Source organism: Salvelinus fontinalis, chromosome 30 (genome assembly GCF_029448725.1).
Source record: "Salvelinus fontinalis isolate EN_2023a chromosome 30, ASM2944872v1, whole genome shotgun sequence".
Taxonomy (NCBI): domain Eukaryota; kingdom Metazoa; phylum Chordata; class Actinopteri; order Salmoniformes; family Salmonidae; genus Salvelinus; species Salvelinus fontinalis.
Window position 1 is genome coordinate 34,412,997 of NC_074694.1, and position 14,737 is coordinate 34,427,733.

The 14,737-nt window shown below is 46.4% G+C and overlaps 1 protein-coding gene and 2 long non-coding RNA genes across 4 annotated transcripts; 2 read left to right on the top strand and 1 right to left on the bottom strand.

Moving 5' to 3' along the window:
- Positions 1-292: 292 nt before the first annotated feature.
- LOC129829086 (uncharacterized) lies at positions 293-2,661 on the bottom strand. The gene is made up of 2 exons (XR_008755335.1): positions 2,472-2,661; positions 293-2,373 (listed from the first exon to the last, which is right to left on the bottom strand). It is a non-coding gene; the product is annotated as an uncharacterized LOC129829086 (long non-coding RNA).
- A 130-nt stretch (positions 2,662-2,791) lies between these two features.
- Positions 2,792-5,348, top strand: LOC129829085 (glutamate dehydrogenase, mitochondrial-like). The gene is made up of 3 exons (XM_055890568.1): positions 2,792-3,021; positions 3,155-3,217; positions 3,476-5,348. The coding sequence occupies exons 1-3, from the start codon at positions 2,812-2,814 to the stop codon at positions 3,593-3,595; spliced, it is 393 nt and encodes a 130-aa protein (XP_055746543.1). The 5' UTR covers positions 2,792-2,811; the 3' UTR covers positions 3,596-5,348.
- A 4,056-nt stretch (positions 5,349-9,404) lies between these two features.
- LOC129829087 (uncharacterized) lies at positions 9,405-12,706 on the top strand. Of its 2 annotated transcripts, XR_008755337.1 has the most exons (4): positions 9,405-9,798; positions 10,169-10,291; positions 10,450-10,637; positions 12,133-12,706. It is a non-coding gene; the product is annotated as an uncharacterized LOC129829087 (long non-coding RNA). The 2 variants fall into 2 exon arrangements; XR_008755336.1 differs by having other exon boundaries at positions 9,405-10,291.
- The last annotated feature ends 2,031 nt before the right edge of the window (positions 12,707-14,737 follow it).

The following is a 14,737-nucleotide window of genomic DNA, read 5'->3' on the forward strand; positions in this document are numbered from 1 at the left end:
TGGTAATAAGAGGTGGATTAATTCGGGTGGGACTGTGTAGTACCTCACTGAAGGCCCAGGCCCCAGGCCCACGGCACGCCACTGCTTGGCATGTAGGTTTCTCACTTACAGGTGGCAAAAATTGGGATATGGGGGCAGGGTACTGTATATATAGTACGTCCTGACTCCTGACACTTGTTAAATCAAACTTTATTAGAATTGCGTTTCAAAAATCTTGATACATTTTAGAGCATGTGAACGCTGCGTGTAACACATCCGGTATCAGGATAAATAAAAAGCAAGGTCTACTAACTTTCTTTAATTATGTTTAATTACCGCAAATGTAACAGTACTCGGCTTTCGTTGTGTACAATCAAACCTCGACACGAACTCCAACGTGTAGCACCAGTCATGGAGATTTATTCTGATAGGAACAGCACAAAATTGCACGTCATGCAATGCACGGCTCACCATCCAACTCTGCACTCACGCGCGCTGGTTTGGTGCTTCTTCACTGGGGTGTAGTTACCAAAATAATACAATTACAATATACAATATAATATCTTTAACAATGTACCTGATAGGAACAGTAAACCTGCACGTCATGCAATGCACGGCTCACCATCCAACTCTGCACTCACGCACTGTACAAAATATATGAACCCCCCCCACCAGACACAGTAAGTTGCTAGCTAGTACTGGCGGGAATTCTTTATAACCAAAATGCACAACCAATATTCTCCAAAAAACACTGCATCTTATGTGTGATATTCGAATAACATTTACAAACAAATTTATCTAAATTGTACATTTAAATCATCACTTGGGAGTATAAAAATCACTTTTGATGTAAAGTGCTTTGCAACCAACAACTTACCACTGGTTTGGTGCTTGTTCACTGAGACGATTCTAACTGAAACATCATCCCTCGTAAGCAAGCTACGCAAACCAGCCAATAAGATGCCATGTTGAGTAGGTGAAGGCAAGACAAAACTAAAACCAAAAACCCATTGGCTTAACAAAAAAGTGGCAAGGGGAATCACCAATAAAACCCTGTTACACAAACAATGAATGGCAAATGCAATTTTCGTATATACGGGTTCGCTGTATCACTTCGCAGGGTAAACAGGGAACTGGTAGGAAGTACGTAAACAGCTGTTCTTATACCGTGATGACTTAGTTCCAACGCGCCTGTTGGCCTATCACAGTAGAGGCTGAGCATGGTTTAGACTCTTGCTCCGCCTTTGGGGGCACCCGGACTTGTGCAAGCCCCTTAGTTCTTTCCTTTGTCCACATCTGGTTGCTGGGTAGATTAGATCCGTCTTGTGTCTGTCGATTCTACACTGAAACATTTCCTATTATGGTATTGTCTAGTGATCTACCCTCCCTGGTTGGCCTAGAGAGATGCACCCCTCCCCTCTCCAGACTGACCACAGCTTTTATGGCCTGTGTTGGTCAGTCCTTACACACCTACACACACACACATCTGTATTGTTTGTGTGTGTGTGTGTAACAAAACAATATTCATCTTCAAACAATATGCTAACAGGCTATAGTGCATAAACATAAATCCTAACAAGCACACATTTTGAAACAAAAATAAAACACATATTGCTGGGGAAATTCCCAGGGACCACCACCTTTTTGCTTTAAGTGCCTTTATCATTGGCAAAGTGCTAAACTATAACCAAAGCAAGATAATGATTATTGTAATAAGGTAAGAGGAACAGCAGGCTTTAGCATAATTGTTCATCAAATTTTACATCCTGTAAAATAATGTTTCTCTTCTGATCTGCCCTGGAATGTTCAGTGCTACTCCTTACCTCCTCCCACCTCTTCCTTTATTTCCTTCTTTATGTCTTCCTCTTTTATGTCCTCGCTTTCTCTTTCCCTCTGCTCTCCTCTTTCCTCAATGACAAGCTTTGCCATTTTCTCCTCGACATGCTCTGTCGTCTCGACGCTCTTGACACTCTTTCTCACTCTCTCGCGCAGGACTGGGAAATCATTTGGGAAAATCTTTAACGTCTCACTATTATCCTGCACCATGATTGTCCCAGTAGTATAATACACATTTATAGTGCCTGCCTTCGTTTTCAGTTGCTTGAAATATTCCTTCGATCTTTTTTCCCACTTTTCTCCCTCAGGATAGTGTTTCAGTATTTCCTCTTCCCATGTAGAACAATTTGTTGTGTAGAAAATGAGGTCGCACGGAGACCTTTTTTTTTCATCACGATATAAAGTCTCTGGATTTTCCTGCAAAACCATTTTTTTATATATTTTCTTATCTATCTGCTCAGGGTAGGGGATGAGGGGGGGCAGATTGTTCAGTTGTTCTCCCTCTGCCATTTCTCGACGTGGCAACTAGATTTCCTTTGATTGTTTGTTTACTACCACCTGTAATAAAGAGGAATGTTCATGTATTTATTATCTAGGTTACTCATTAACAACATATTCTCTTTTACAAAAAAGCCACGTCTTTAATATGTACTCACTCTGGAGCTGTGTGTCCGCTTTCTGATCTCGCCTCTCTGTCTGTAGAAGATCTGTGTTCGTTCAGTTCTGTAGCCTTTTCCTCTTCCTTTAACAACCTCGGTGTAGCAGGAAATACATTACTGTGTCCACTCTTGGAAATTGTCTGCAAGGATAACTGAAAAGATGACCGCGAAAGAAGTGGAACTGGTGATATCTCCGCTGGTCACCCCGTATATACAGTAGGTTAATTTAAGGTGACGTGTCAGATAGAAAGATACGCCTTCCTGACGTTGAGGTCTCGACTGAATGAAAACGATACTAATCTGAATTATGTGAGTGAACCCAGATGAAACTTCAGGGATGAAGGTTGATCGACTGGATATACTTGAAAAGACCATGGTAATCAATGATCAGGTTACATTGCTACATTACCATCTAACTATTTCTCTCTCTATCTCTCTCCCTCTCTCTCTGTCAGTGTCCGTTCAGGAGAGTTTGGAGAGGAAGTTTGGAAAGCAGGGAGGACCAATCCCTGTTGTTCCCACCGCTGACTTCCAGGCCAGAGTCGCTGTGAGCACACACACACACACACACACGCACACACACACGCACGCACGCACGCACGCACGCACGCACGCACACACACACACACACACACACACACACACACACAACACATCTTTCCTTCCTCTCTCCACTGCAGGGTGCTTCTGAGAAGGACATTGTTCACTCTGGGCTGGCCTACACCATGGAGAGATCTGCCAGGGTAAGAGTGTGAGCGTGCGTACACGTGTGTGTGTGTCTGTGTGTGTTTGTGAGGTTAGTGCCCATGAGTCAGCTCCTAGAATTGAATCATATGTTCTCTATGAGACAGACTGTGATAATGACAATGCCCCCGCCCTGGCCCGGGGCACCTCTCAATCACACCACCATGTGTCTGTGTATGTTTGTGTCAGTGTGTGTGACTGCTTTTGCCAGTGTAACTGGTATCTAACTAGTGTTTGTGTGTTTTGTCCCCCTGCAGCAAATCATGCGTACGGCCAGTAAGTACAACCTGGGTCTGGACCTGCGGACAGCTGCGTACGTCAACGCCATCGAGAAGGTGTTCAAGGTCTACAACGAGGCCGGCATCACCGTCACATAATCACCCTATTAAAGTCAGACCCCTCCTATACTGCCCTGCTATTGGTTCCCCCGCTTCTGTTCCATGAGACGGCTTGAAACTGGCTAACTAATGCGGCAAGGCGCTAACCAGTGAAGGCTCCTCTGAGGAGGAAGGCGAGGACCATCCTACTCAGTGAATTTCTGAAAATTACATTTAAAAAGTTATCCTTTTTAGATAAAACTATACTAAATATATTCACGTCACCAAATACCTGATTAAAACAGAAGTCTCAATAGCACCTTCTAGGGTAGCACCACGGTATAGCCGGAGGACAGCTATTTTCCTTCCTCCTCTGCTTACATTGAATTCAATACAAAACCTATGTGGCTCGTGCTCCTCACCCCCTTTCATAGACCTACAGTACATGGTAATTATGATGAATTCCGGAGGACGTCCTTCAACTAATCAAAGATATTGCTGAATGAGCTGACATGTTGTCCATCCAAGCAAAGGATCAAAAAATGTACCAAGTACTACGCATGTGGGATTTAGAAGCTTGCTGAGTTGGTGACATTGTAGGATATATTGAGATATTGAATAGTTATTTTTTAGCATTTTTACAATATTATTCAATTCAACTGAGTTTCGTCAATCTACAGGAGACGGAGCAGGTAGATTATATATTGTTTTCTTGGTTTTAGAACTACATTTTTTGTAGCATTAGGGCCATTTATTTAAATTTGCCCGGCTAACTTTACTACTAGAGTGCAGTTTTATTCCACCAGAACGGCTAGATAACGCTAACGACAATGTAGTGAATTTTTTGTTGAAGAAGCCCTTTCATTGCCCACATCAGATTCGGCATATTCAAACTGTGCAACACAACTAGAAGGATGGATAAACAGGGATACTGCATTTTTGTGCATGTAAGAGTTGGCTTTTAGGAGGCATGTTGCTTCTTCCCGCAACGATTGCCACCAGCCTGTACCATTGACACCAGGCAGGATGAGGCCATGGACTACTTACGCCAAATCCTGACTCTCATCATAATGCCTCAAGAACCCGAGATTCGTCGGACCAGGCAATGTTTTTCCACTCCTCAATTGTCCAGTGTTGACAATTGTACAATGTTGGTGATCGCGTGCCCACTGGAGCCGCTTCTTGTTTTTATCTGATAAGAGTGGAAACCGGTGTTGTCGTCTGCTGCAATAGCCCATCCATGATGAGTTGTGCATTCAGAGATGTTGTTCTGCACACCACTGTTGTACTGCGCCGTTATTTGCCTGGTTTGTGGCCCGCCTAGTAGCTTGCACAATTCTTGCCATTTTCCTTTGACCTCTGTCATGTACAAGCTGTTTTCACTCACAGGACTGCCGCTGACTGGATGTTTTTGTTTGTCGCACCATTCTCGGGTAAACCTTAGGCACTGTCGTGCGTGAAAACCCAAAGAGGCCGGACGTTTCTGAGATATGGCGCGCCTGGCACCGACGATTCATTTTCATTTTCCCCATTCTAACGTTCAATCAAACAGTAACTGAATGCCTCGATGCCTGTCTGCCTGCTTTATATAGCAAGCCACGGTCACGTGACTCACTGTCTGTAGGAGCGAACCATTATTGTGAACGGAGTGGTGTACCTAATAAACTGGCCACAGTGTATAATGATATAAACAATATGGCTGTATTTAAATGTGTAAATAGTGTTATTAACTTAACATAATGTATATAATATTATTTTATGTGTACTGTAGCTCTGTTAGTCCACACTGCTATCTGCCCAGCAGCTAGCAAACGTCCACCGTCTACCGAATAGTAGTATAACTTTTCATTACATTTCATTATAGTACAACGGTCTGATTTTCATTTTCATTACAGTACAACGGTTTGATTTGTTTGATCTTAGCTAGCTACATAGCCGTCTTTGCATCAAACATAACTGTGTAGTTATTGAGGTTCGCCAGCCAGCTATTTTCGCCCTAACGTAACGCAACGTAGCCAACACTGCTAGCTAGCCAGCTTGCCACCGAATAGCAGCATTGTAGAAACGAGTGCATTACAACGGAACGACTTGATCAGTGTAGTGTTGGCTGACTACACAGTTGTCTTTGCTATCTTTGATTTGTATTTGTTCGATCTTAGCTAGCTACTTAGCTGGCTACATAGCCGTCTTTGTATCGGTGATAATTGTGTAGTTATCAAGGTTCGCTGAGGTTCGCTAGCCAGGTATTCTCGCCCTAACGTAACGCTACGTAACGTAGTCAACCCTGCTAGCTAGCCAGCTAGCCACCGATTAGCAGCACTGTAGAAACGATTACATTACAACGGAACGACTTGACTTGTGTAGTGTTAGCTAGCTACATAGTTTTCTTTGCTATCTTTGTATCTAAGATAATTGTGTAGCTTTGAGTAATTATCGGTTAGCTAGCCAGCTATTTTTCGCCTGCCGCGCTGCCGTCCTCCTACCTAGCCAACACTGCTAGCTAGCCAACTTCTACCGAATAGCAGCACTGTAGAAACTTACATTACAACGGAACGACTTGATTAGCGTAGTGTTAGCTAGTTGTCTTTGCTGTCCTTGTATCCATGATAATTGTGTAGTTTAGAGAAACTTAGTGAAATTGTCGAGGTTACCTAGCCAGCTTCAATTTCAACAACGTAGCCACTGCTAGCCAGGCTACTTCACCAGCCAGCAGTACTATATCATTTTAGTCAATAAGATCTTGTATTTTATTTTTATTTTTTTGCAACGTAAGCTTAACTTTCTGAACATTCGAGACGTGTAGCCCACTTGTCATTCTAATCTCCTTTGCATTAGCGTAGCCTCTTCTGTAGCCTGTCAACCATGTGTCTGTCTATCCCTGTTCTCTCCTCTCTGCACAGACCATACAAACGCTTCACACCGCGTGGCCGCGCCCACCCTAACCTGGTGGTCCCAGCCCGCACGACCCACGTGGAGTTCCAGGTCTCCGGTAGCCTCTGGAACTGCCGATCTGCGGCCAACAAGGCAGAGCTCATCTCAGCCTATGCGTCCCTCCAGTCCCTCGACTTCCTGGCACTGACGGAAACATGGCTCACCACAGATAACACTGCTACTCCTACTGCTCTCTCTTCGTCTGTCCACGTGTTCTCGCACACCCCGAGACCTTCTGGTCAGCGGGGTGGTGGCACCGGGATCCTCATCTCTCCCAAGTGGTCATTCTCTCTTTCTCCCCTTACCCATCTGTCTATCGCCTCCTTTGAATTCCATGCTGTCACAGTTACCAGCCCTTTCAAGCTTAACATCCTTATCATTTATCGCCCTCCAGGTTCCCTTGGAGAGTTCATCAATGAGCTTGATGCCTTGATAAGCTCCTTTCCTGAGGACGGCTCACCTCTCACAGTTCTGGGTGACTTTAACCTCCCCATGTCTACCTTTGACTCATTCCTCTCTGCCTCCTTCTTTCCACTCCTCTCCTCTTTTGACCTCACCCTCTCACCTTCCCCCCCTACTCACAAGGCAGGCAATACGCTTGACCTCATCTTTACTAGATGCTGTTCTTCCACTAACCTCATTGCAACTCCCCTCCAAGTCTCCGACCACTACCTTGTATCCTTTTCCCTCTCGCTCTCATCCAACACTTCCCACACTGCCCCTACTCGGATGGTATCGCGCCGTCCCAACCTCCGCTCTCTCTCCCCCGCTACTCTCTCCTCTTCCATCCTATCATCTCTTCCCTCTGCCCAAACCTTCTCCAACCTATCTCCTGATTCTGCCTCCTCAACCCTCCTCTCCTCCCTTTCTGCATCCTTTGACTCTCTATGTCCCCTATCCTCCAGGCCGGCTCGGTCCTCCCATCCCGCTCCGTGGCTCGACGACTCATTGCGAGCTCACAGAACAGGGCTCCGGGCAGCCGAGCGGAAAAGGAGGAAAACTCGCCTCCCTGCGGACCTGGCATCCTTTCACTCCCTCCTCTCTACATTTTCCTCTTCTGTCTCTGCTGCTAAAGCCACTTTCTACCACTCTAAATTCCAAGCATCTGCCTCTAACCCTAGGAAGCTCTTTGCCACCTTCTCCTCACCCCTGAATCCTCCTCCCCCCCTCCCCCCCTCCTCCCTCTCTGCAGACGACTTCGTCAACCATTTTGAAAAGAAGGTCGACGACATCCGATCCTCGTTTGCTAAGTCAAACGACACCGCTGGTTCTGCTCACACTGCCCAACCCTGTGCTTTGACCTCTTTCTCCCCTCTCTCTCCAGATGAAATCTCGCGTCTTGTGACGGCCGGCCGCCCAACAACCTGCCCGCTTGACCCTATCCCCTCCTCTCTTCTCCAGACCATTTCCGGAGACCTTCTACCTTACCTCACCTCGCTCATCAACTCATCCTTGACCGCTGGCTACGTCCCTTCCGTCTTCAAGAGAGCGAGAGTTGCACCCCTTCTGAAAAAACCTACACTCGATCCCTCCGATGTCAACAACTACAGACCAGTATCCCTTCTTTCTTTTCTCTCCAAAACTCTTGAACGTGCCGTCCTTGGCCAGCTCTCCTGCTATCTCTCTCAGAATGACCTTCTTGATCCAAATCAGTCAGGTTTCAAGACTAGTCACTCAACTGAGACTGCTCTTCTCTGTATCACGGAGGCGCTCCGCACTGCTAAAGCTAACTCTCTCTCCTCTGCTCTCATCCTTCTAGACCTATCGGCTGCCTTCGATACTGTGAACCATCAGATCCTCCTCTCCACCCTCTCCGAGTTGGGCATCTCCGGCGCGGCCCACGCTTGGATTGCGTCCTACCTGACAGGTCGCTCCTACCAGGTGGCGTGGCGAGAATCTGTCTCCTCACCACGCGCTCTCACCACTGGTGTCCCCCAGGGCTCTGTTCTAGGCCCTCTCCTATTCTCGCTATACACCAAGTCACTTGGCTCTGTCATAACCTCACATGGTCTCTCCTATCATTGCTATGCAGACGACACACAATTAATCTTCTCCTTTCCCCCTTCTGATGACCAGGTGGCGAATCGCATCTCTGCATGTCTGGCAGACATATCAGTGTGGATGACGGATCACCACCTCAAGCTGAACCTCGGCAAGACGGAGCTGCTCTTCCTCCCGGGGAAGGACTGTCCGTTCCATGATCTCGCCATCACGGTTGACAACGCCATTGTGTCCTCCTCCCAGAGCGCTAAGAACCTTGGCGTGATCCTGGACAACACCCTGTCGTTCTCCACCAACATCAAGGCGGTGGCCCGTTCCTGTAGGTTCATGCTCTACAACATCCGCAGAGTACGACCCTGCCTCACACAGGAAGCGGCGCAGGTCCTAATCCAGGCACTTGTCATCTCCCGTCTGGATTACTGCAACTCGCTGTTGGCTGGGCTCCCTGCCTGTGCCATTAAACCCCTACAACTCATCCAGAACGCCGCAGCCCGTCTGGTGTTCAACCTTCCCAAGTTCTCTCACGTCACCCCGCTCCTCCGCTCTCTCCACTGGCTTCCAGTTGAAGCTCGCATCCGCTACAAGACCATGGTGCTTGCCTACGGAGCTGTGAGGGGAACGGCACCTCAGTACCTTCAGGCTCTGATCAGGCCCTACACCCAAACAAGGGCACTGCGTTCATCCACCTCTGGCCTGCTCGCCTCCCTACCACTGAGGAAGTACAGTTCCCGCTCAGCCCAGTCAAAACTGTTCGCTGCTCTGGCACCCCAATGGTGGAACAAACTCCCTCACGACGCCAGGACAGCGGAGTCAATCACCACCTTCCGGAGACACCTGAAACCCCACCTCTTCAAGGAATACCTAGGATAGGATAAAGCAATCCTTCTGCCCCCCCCCCCCCCCCCCTTAAAAGATCTAGATGCACTATTGTAAAGTGGCTGTTCCACTGGATGTCATAAGGTGAATGCACCAATTTGTAAGTCGCTCTGGATAAGAGCGTCTGCTAAATGACTTAAATGTAATGTAAATGTTAACTGTATTTAGTAATAATATGATATTATAATGTTGTATTAGGAGTTGTGTTGACTGTGACTCTTCCCTCCGAGGCCAGAACAGACAGTAAAATGTGTCCAGTTCTCACTAGGTTATGTTTATAGAGGAATATGTCAAATTCTACCTAGCAGAGCTGGCTCTGGCCCTCGACCACCTGCACCATCTTGGCATAGTTTACAGAGACCCCAAACCAGAGACGTATTTTGCGGGACGTAGCAAGGGGACAAGATGAGAGGGAAAGTTCCGCTAACAAGGGCAACTACTAGGAGCTTTCAGAGGTAATTTCACATTATTATGCTTTACTTGCTGAGCACATCGACGTTTCTGCTGTCTTCTCTGGGATGTCGAAAGAAATTCTGAATGATTTGATAGCTTCCATCGCATCATCCATTAAAAGTGAGATTTAAAGAGATGGCAAATGGATGAAACCACAGACATCAGCTGTCACCTGCAGTTGTTGGCAGGTATGCGGATGATCCAGGCTTTATTTATGAACTTTTCTTGGGCTACTTTGATGTGTCAAGTGGGCGAGATGCGCAGTCTGTGTTTGACTTTGTCGAAGTTGAACTTAATGGAGAAACTTGCTGCCCAAACCTATGATAGCACTGTTGTAATGGAACGTACAGTATCTGCTATTTGTATTTACAGTGAAATGCCCTCCTGTTTCCTGATTTAAGAGGGGATGACTACTCCACTACCAATGTCAACTCTTTACTGAACTGAAGCCATGTCTTATTCACTGGCTCACTGAATATTTCCTCTCCAAGCACTGTGAGTAGCCCTGTCCATTTTCTCTCATTACTGCATGTAGTTTCAATAACAATCACATTATTCCACATAAATGTGATTGTAATTCTTGCTTTGACGAACCCATTCTTAGCTCTTTTGTCTAACTGTGTTTTAAGTTGTTGTTTTTTTGGTCTTCCCAGTCAAATCCTGTCCTCATTGGAAGAGTTGAGCTCTTCTCCAACACCATCCAACCACGATGAGCTTGTCCTGCACTGACTCCTCTGAACATCTCAACCCAGGTCCTGCACTGAAGTCAAGCCTCTGAACACCTTAACTCATGCTTCATACCCTCATTCAAATCACTGCTGTGATCCCTTCCCAACATGGCGTAAGTAGCCCTCTCATTCCCATTACTAATTACATTTTACTATACGTGTCTTTATTAAATGTTTACCGTGGGTCTCCCGTCCTCCTAAATAGTCTCCAGCCTCCACTGCTGCTAATCTAGGCTAAGGATAACGCTCTAGCGGCCTGCCACACTGCTAGTTTGGCTCTCTGGCCCAGTTCACATAACATTCAGTAGTTTTGTGCTTACTTACCCAAGTGCCCTCCAAGTTAAAACTCTCTCCCCTTAAGGTTAGGGTAAGGATTAAGTTTAGGGTTAGGATTAGAGCTAGGATTAGAGCTAGGATTAGAGCTAGGGTTAGTGGGTAGTTAATTGAAATGTTACGGATAGTCTGTAGAACATCTACAGAAGGACTATCCAGATTAAGTGTTACCCATCTATGTAACCAGCATGTTTCCTTTCTACTTCTACCTACACCGGTTGATGGATTACACCGTTCCGTTGGCCGCTCTCTCACGCAAAGCCCTGTTCGGTGACACAGAATAGCCAATGCCTATGGCCACTTTCTAGGGGCACGGTCCAAGAGAATCAAGCATGCTTTGCAAGAAACACTATGCTCATATGCCTCGGACAGTTAACTGGGACACACTCTCTGCTCCCCTAGCAGTGTGCATGACTCGCGTGCTGGCGCATTACCAACTTCTGAGAGCCTGCTTTCTGCATCTATCCAGAATGAATCAAGAGACAAATTGTTTGACACGACAACTCTATGAGTGTCTTTGGAGACTCCATCCCTACATGGTGATAAATGCACCACTAGGGATGGAAGCGCTGGCAAACCCTGTCAAATAAAATAACATTTTATTAGTCATGTGCTGAGTACAACAGGTGTAGACCATACAGTGAAATGCTTACTTACGAGCCCCTAACCAACAGTGCAGTTTCAAAAAAATACGGATAAGAATAAGAGATGAAAGTAACAAGTAATTAAAGAGCAGCAGTAAAAAAAATAACAATATATACAGGGGGGTACCGGTACAGAGTCAATGTGTGGGGGCACCGGTTAGTTGAGGTAGTATGTACATGTACAGTAGGTAGAGTTAAGGGTGATGCCCTACGCTTTTTCTCTCCCCTATGCCTGGTACCCCTCACTCTTAGCAGAGTGATGTAACAGGCTTATCCCTCATCTTCGAGCCCCTCGATGACCAGGGGTGCCCTGTTAAACAGAGATAATTTTCCTGCTTTACAACCAGTCCTGGTAGCCACCGTTACGCAGGGATCTTCTGACCCAAGCGTACGCAGATATTTGCCATCCTCACCCAGTAGCCATGGCCCTCTAGGAATGGCCCGTGGGAGGAGGAATCTGAATGCGACAAGCCTGCCACTCAAGATCATTGACGATCTGCCTGAATGACTATCATCCCGTAGCAGTCACATCTGTAATCATGAAGTGTTTTAAAAGGCTGGTCATGGCACAAATTAACACCATCATCCTTGACACCATGTACCCACCCTAATTCGCATACCGCCCCAACAGGTCCACAGATGACGCAAACTCAATTGCGCTTCACACTGCTACAACAGGAGTTCCCTGATCCTGGTGTCCCGTATACAACAGGAGTTCCCTGACCCTGGTGTCCTGTATACAACAGGAGTTTCCTGACCCTGGTGTCCTGTATACAACAGGAGTTCCCTGACACTGGTGTCCTGTATACAACAGGAGTTCCCTGACCCTGGTGTCCTGGATACAACAGGAGTTCCCTGACCCTGGTGTCCTGTATACAACAGGAGTTCCCTGATCCTGGTGTCCTGTATACAACAGGAGTTCCCTGACCCTGGTGTCCTGTATACAACAGGAGTTCCCTGACCCTGGTGTCCTGGATACAACAGGAGTTCCCTGACCCTGGTGTCCTGTATACAACAGGAGTTCCCTGATCCTGGTGTCCTGTATACAACAGGAGTTCCCTGACCCTGGTGTCCTGTATACAACAGGAGTTCCCTGATCCTGGTGTCCTGTATACAACAGGAGTTCCCTGACCCTGGTGCAGAATACACAGGGTTTCTCTCTCTCCATTTTGACTAATAGCATTCAATTCAATAATTTAAAAAAATTAAAAGTTGTGTCTCGTAATATGTTATTGACAAGTGCCAGGTCTCTCTCCATTTAGAGACATCAATATCAAGCCTGTCTGTCAGTCTGGACGCCATCTTGCAAGTCTCCAAGTGCTGGCTCCGGAGATGCATCTGTGAACACAAACAGTACACAGTCACTGTTCTATTACCAATGGCAGTTAGGATAGGTGATATCTGACAAACAAACATATACAATGTTGAAGTTTGAACAGCTCAGACTAAACCTACCTAATTCTGGTCTCCCCATCGACAACCATTGTGAGCAGGCAAGAGGTGAGACTGGAGGTAAGGTCTTTGCCAGCGCCCTATTGATGGGCATGGTAGTGTACATAAGCTTCTGGCCCCTGATCAAAGATACTGGTCGTTCACACACAAACAAACACACACACAGAGCACTGATTACATTATCAATGGTGTTTATGATTAGCCTGGTGGAAATAACCTGATCTATGCATTCACCTTTCGATTTCACTTCAGATATCATGATATGTGAGGTGAAATAAAATGGGAAACGTAGCAATCAGGCTGGTTAGACCAGGCTAGATTATTGATATAGAAATGAATATGATTTATATGTTTAAGGTGATGTTAAGATAATGACTAAATGTATTCCACCCTGTCACTGTATAATGGAGGGAAATGTATTTGAATCATAAGACTAGAATTCTTTAATGTATGTGCTTTGGACAAGTTAAGACTTTACTATTTAGAAATGTAGGCGAGACAGTGTGTGCATAGGAGAAGAGGAGGAACTGTCAGCAGACAACTTGTGACCACTGTGAAACTGATAACAGGAAGGAGGTCTCCCCACCCAGGGAGGGGAGAAACTGTTAGGCTTGCAGTAGATTATGTAACATGTTGCAGGATTACAGGGGGAGGAGTTGCAATCTACTGCAGAGATAGAACTTTGCAGGCTGTCATACTTTCCAGGTCTATGCCCAAACAGTTCGAACTTCTAATTTTAAAAATTAATCTCTCCAGAAATAAGTCTCTCACTGTTGCCGCCTGCTACCGACCCCCCTCGCTCCCCATCTAGCTTCAGAGTTTGTTCTGTTAGGTGACCTAAACTGGGATATGCTTAACACCCCGGCAGTCCTACAATCTAAGTTTGATGTCCTCAATCTCACACAAATCATCAAGGAACCCACCAGGTACAACCCTAAATCCGTAAACATGGGCACCCTAATAGACATTATCCTGACCAACTTGCCCTCCAAATACACCTCTGCTGTCTTCAATCAAGATCTCAGCGATCACTGCCTCATTGCCTGTATCCGCCACGGGTCCGCGGTCAAACGACCACCCCTCATCACTGTCAAACGCTCCCTAAAACACTTCTGCGAGCAGGCCTTTCTAATCGACCTGGCCCGGGTACCCTGGAAGGATATTGACCTCATCCCGTCAGTTGAGGATGCCTGGTCATTCTTTAAAAGTTACTTCCTCACCATATTAGACAAGCATGCTCCGTTCAGAAAATGCAGAACCAAGAACAGATATAGCCCTTGGTTCACTCCAGACCTGACTGCCCTCGACCAGCACAAAAACATCCTGTGGCGAACTGCATCGAAGAGCCCCCGCGATATGCAACTGTTCAGGGAAGTCAGGAACCAATACACGCAGTCAGTCAGGAAAGCAAAGGCCAGCTTTTTCAAGCAGAAATTTGCATCCTGTAGCTCTAACTCCAAAAAGTTATGGGATACTGTAAAGTCCATGGAAAACAAGAGCACCTCCTCCCAGCTGCCCACTGCACTGAGGCTAGGTAACACGGTCACCACTGATAAGTCCGTGATAATCGAAAACTTCAACAAACATTTCTCAATGGCTGGCCATGCCTTCCTCCTGGCGACTCCAACCTTGGCCAACAGCCCCGCCCCCCCCCGCTGCAACTCGCCCAAGCCTCCCCAGCTTCTCCTTTACCCATATCCAGATAGCAGATGTTCTGAAAGAGCTGGAAAACCTGGACCCATACAAATCAGCTGGGCTTGACAATCTGGACCCCCTATTTCTGA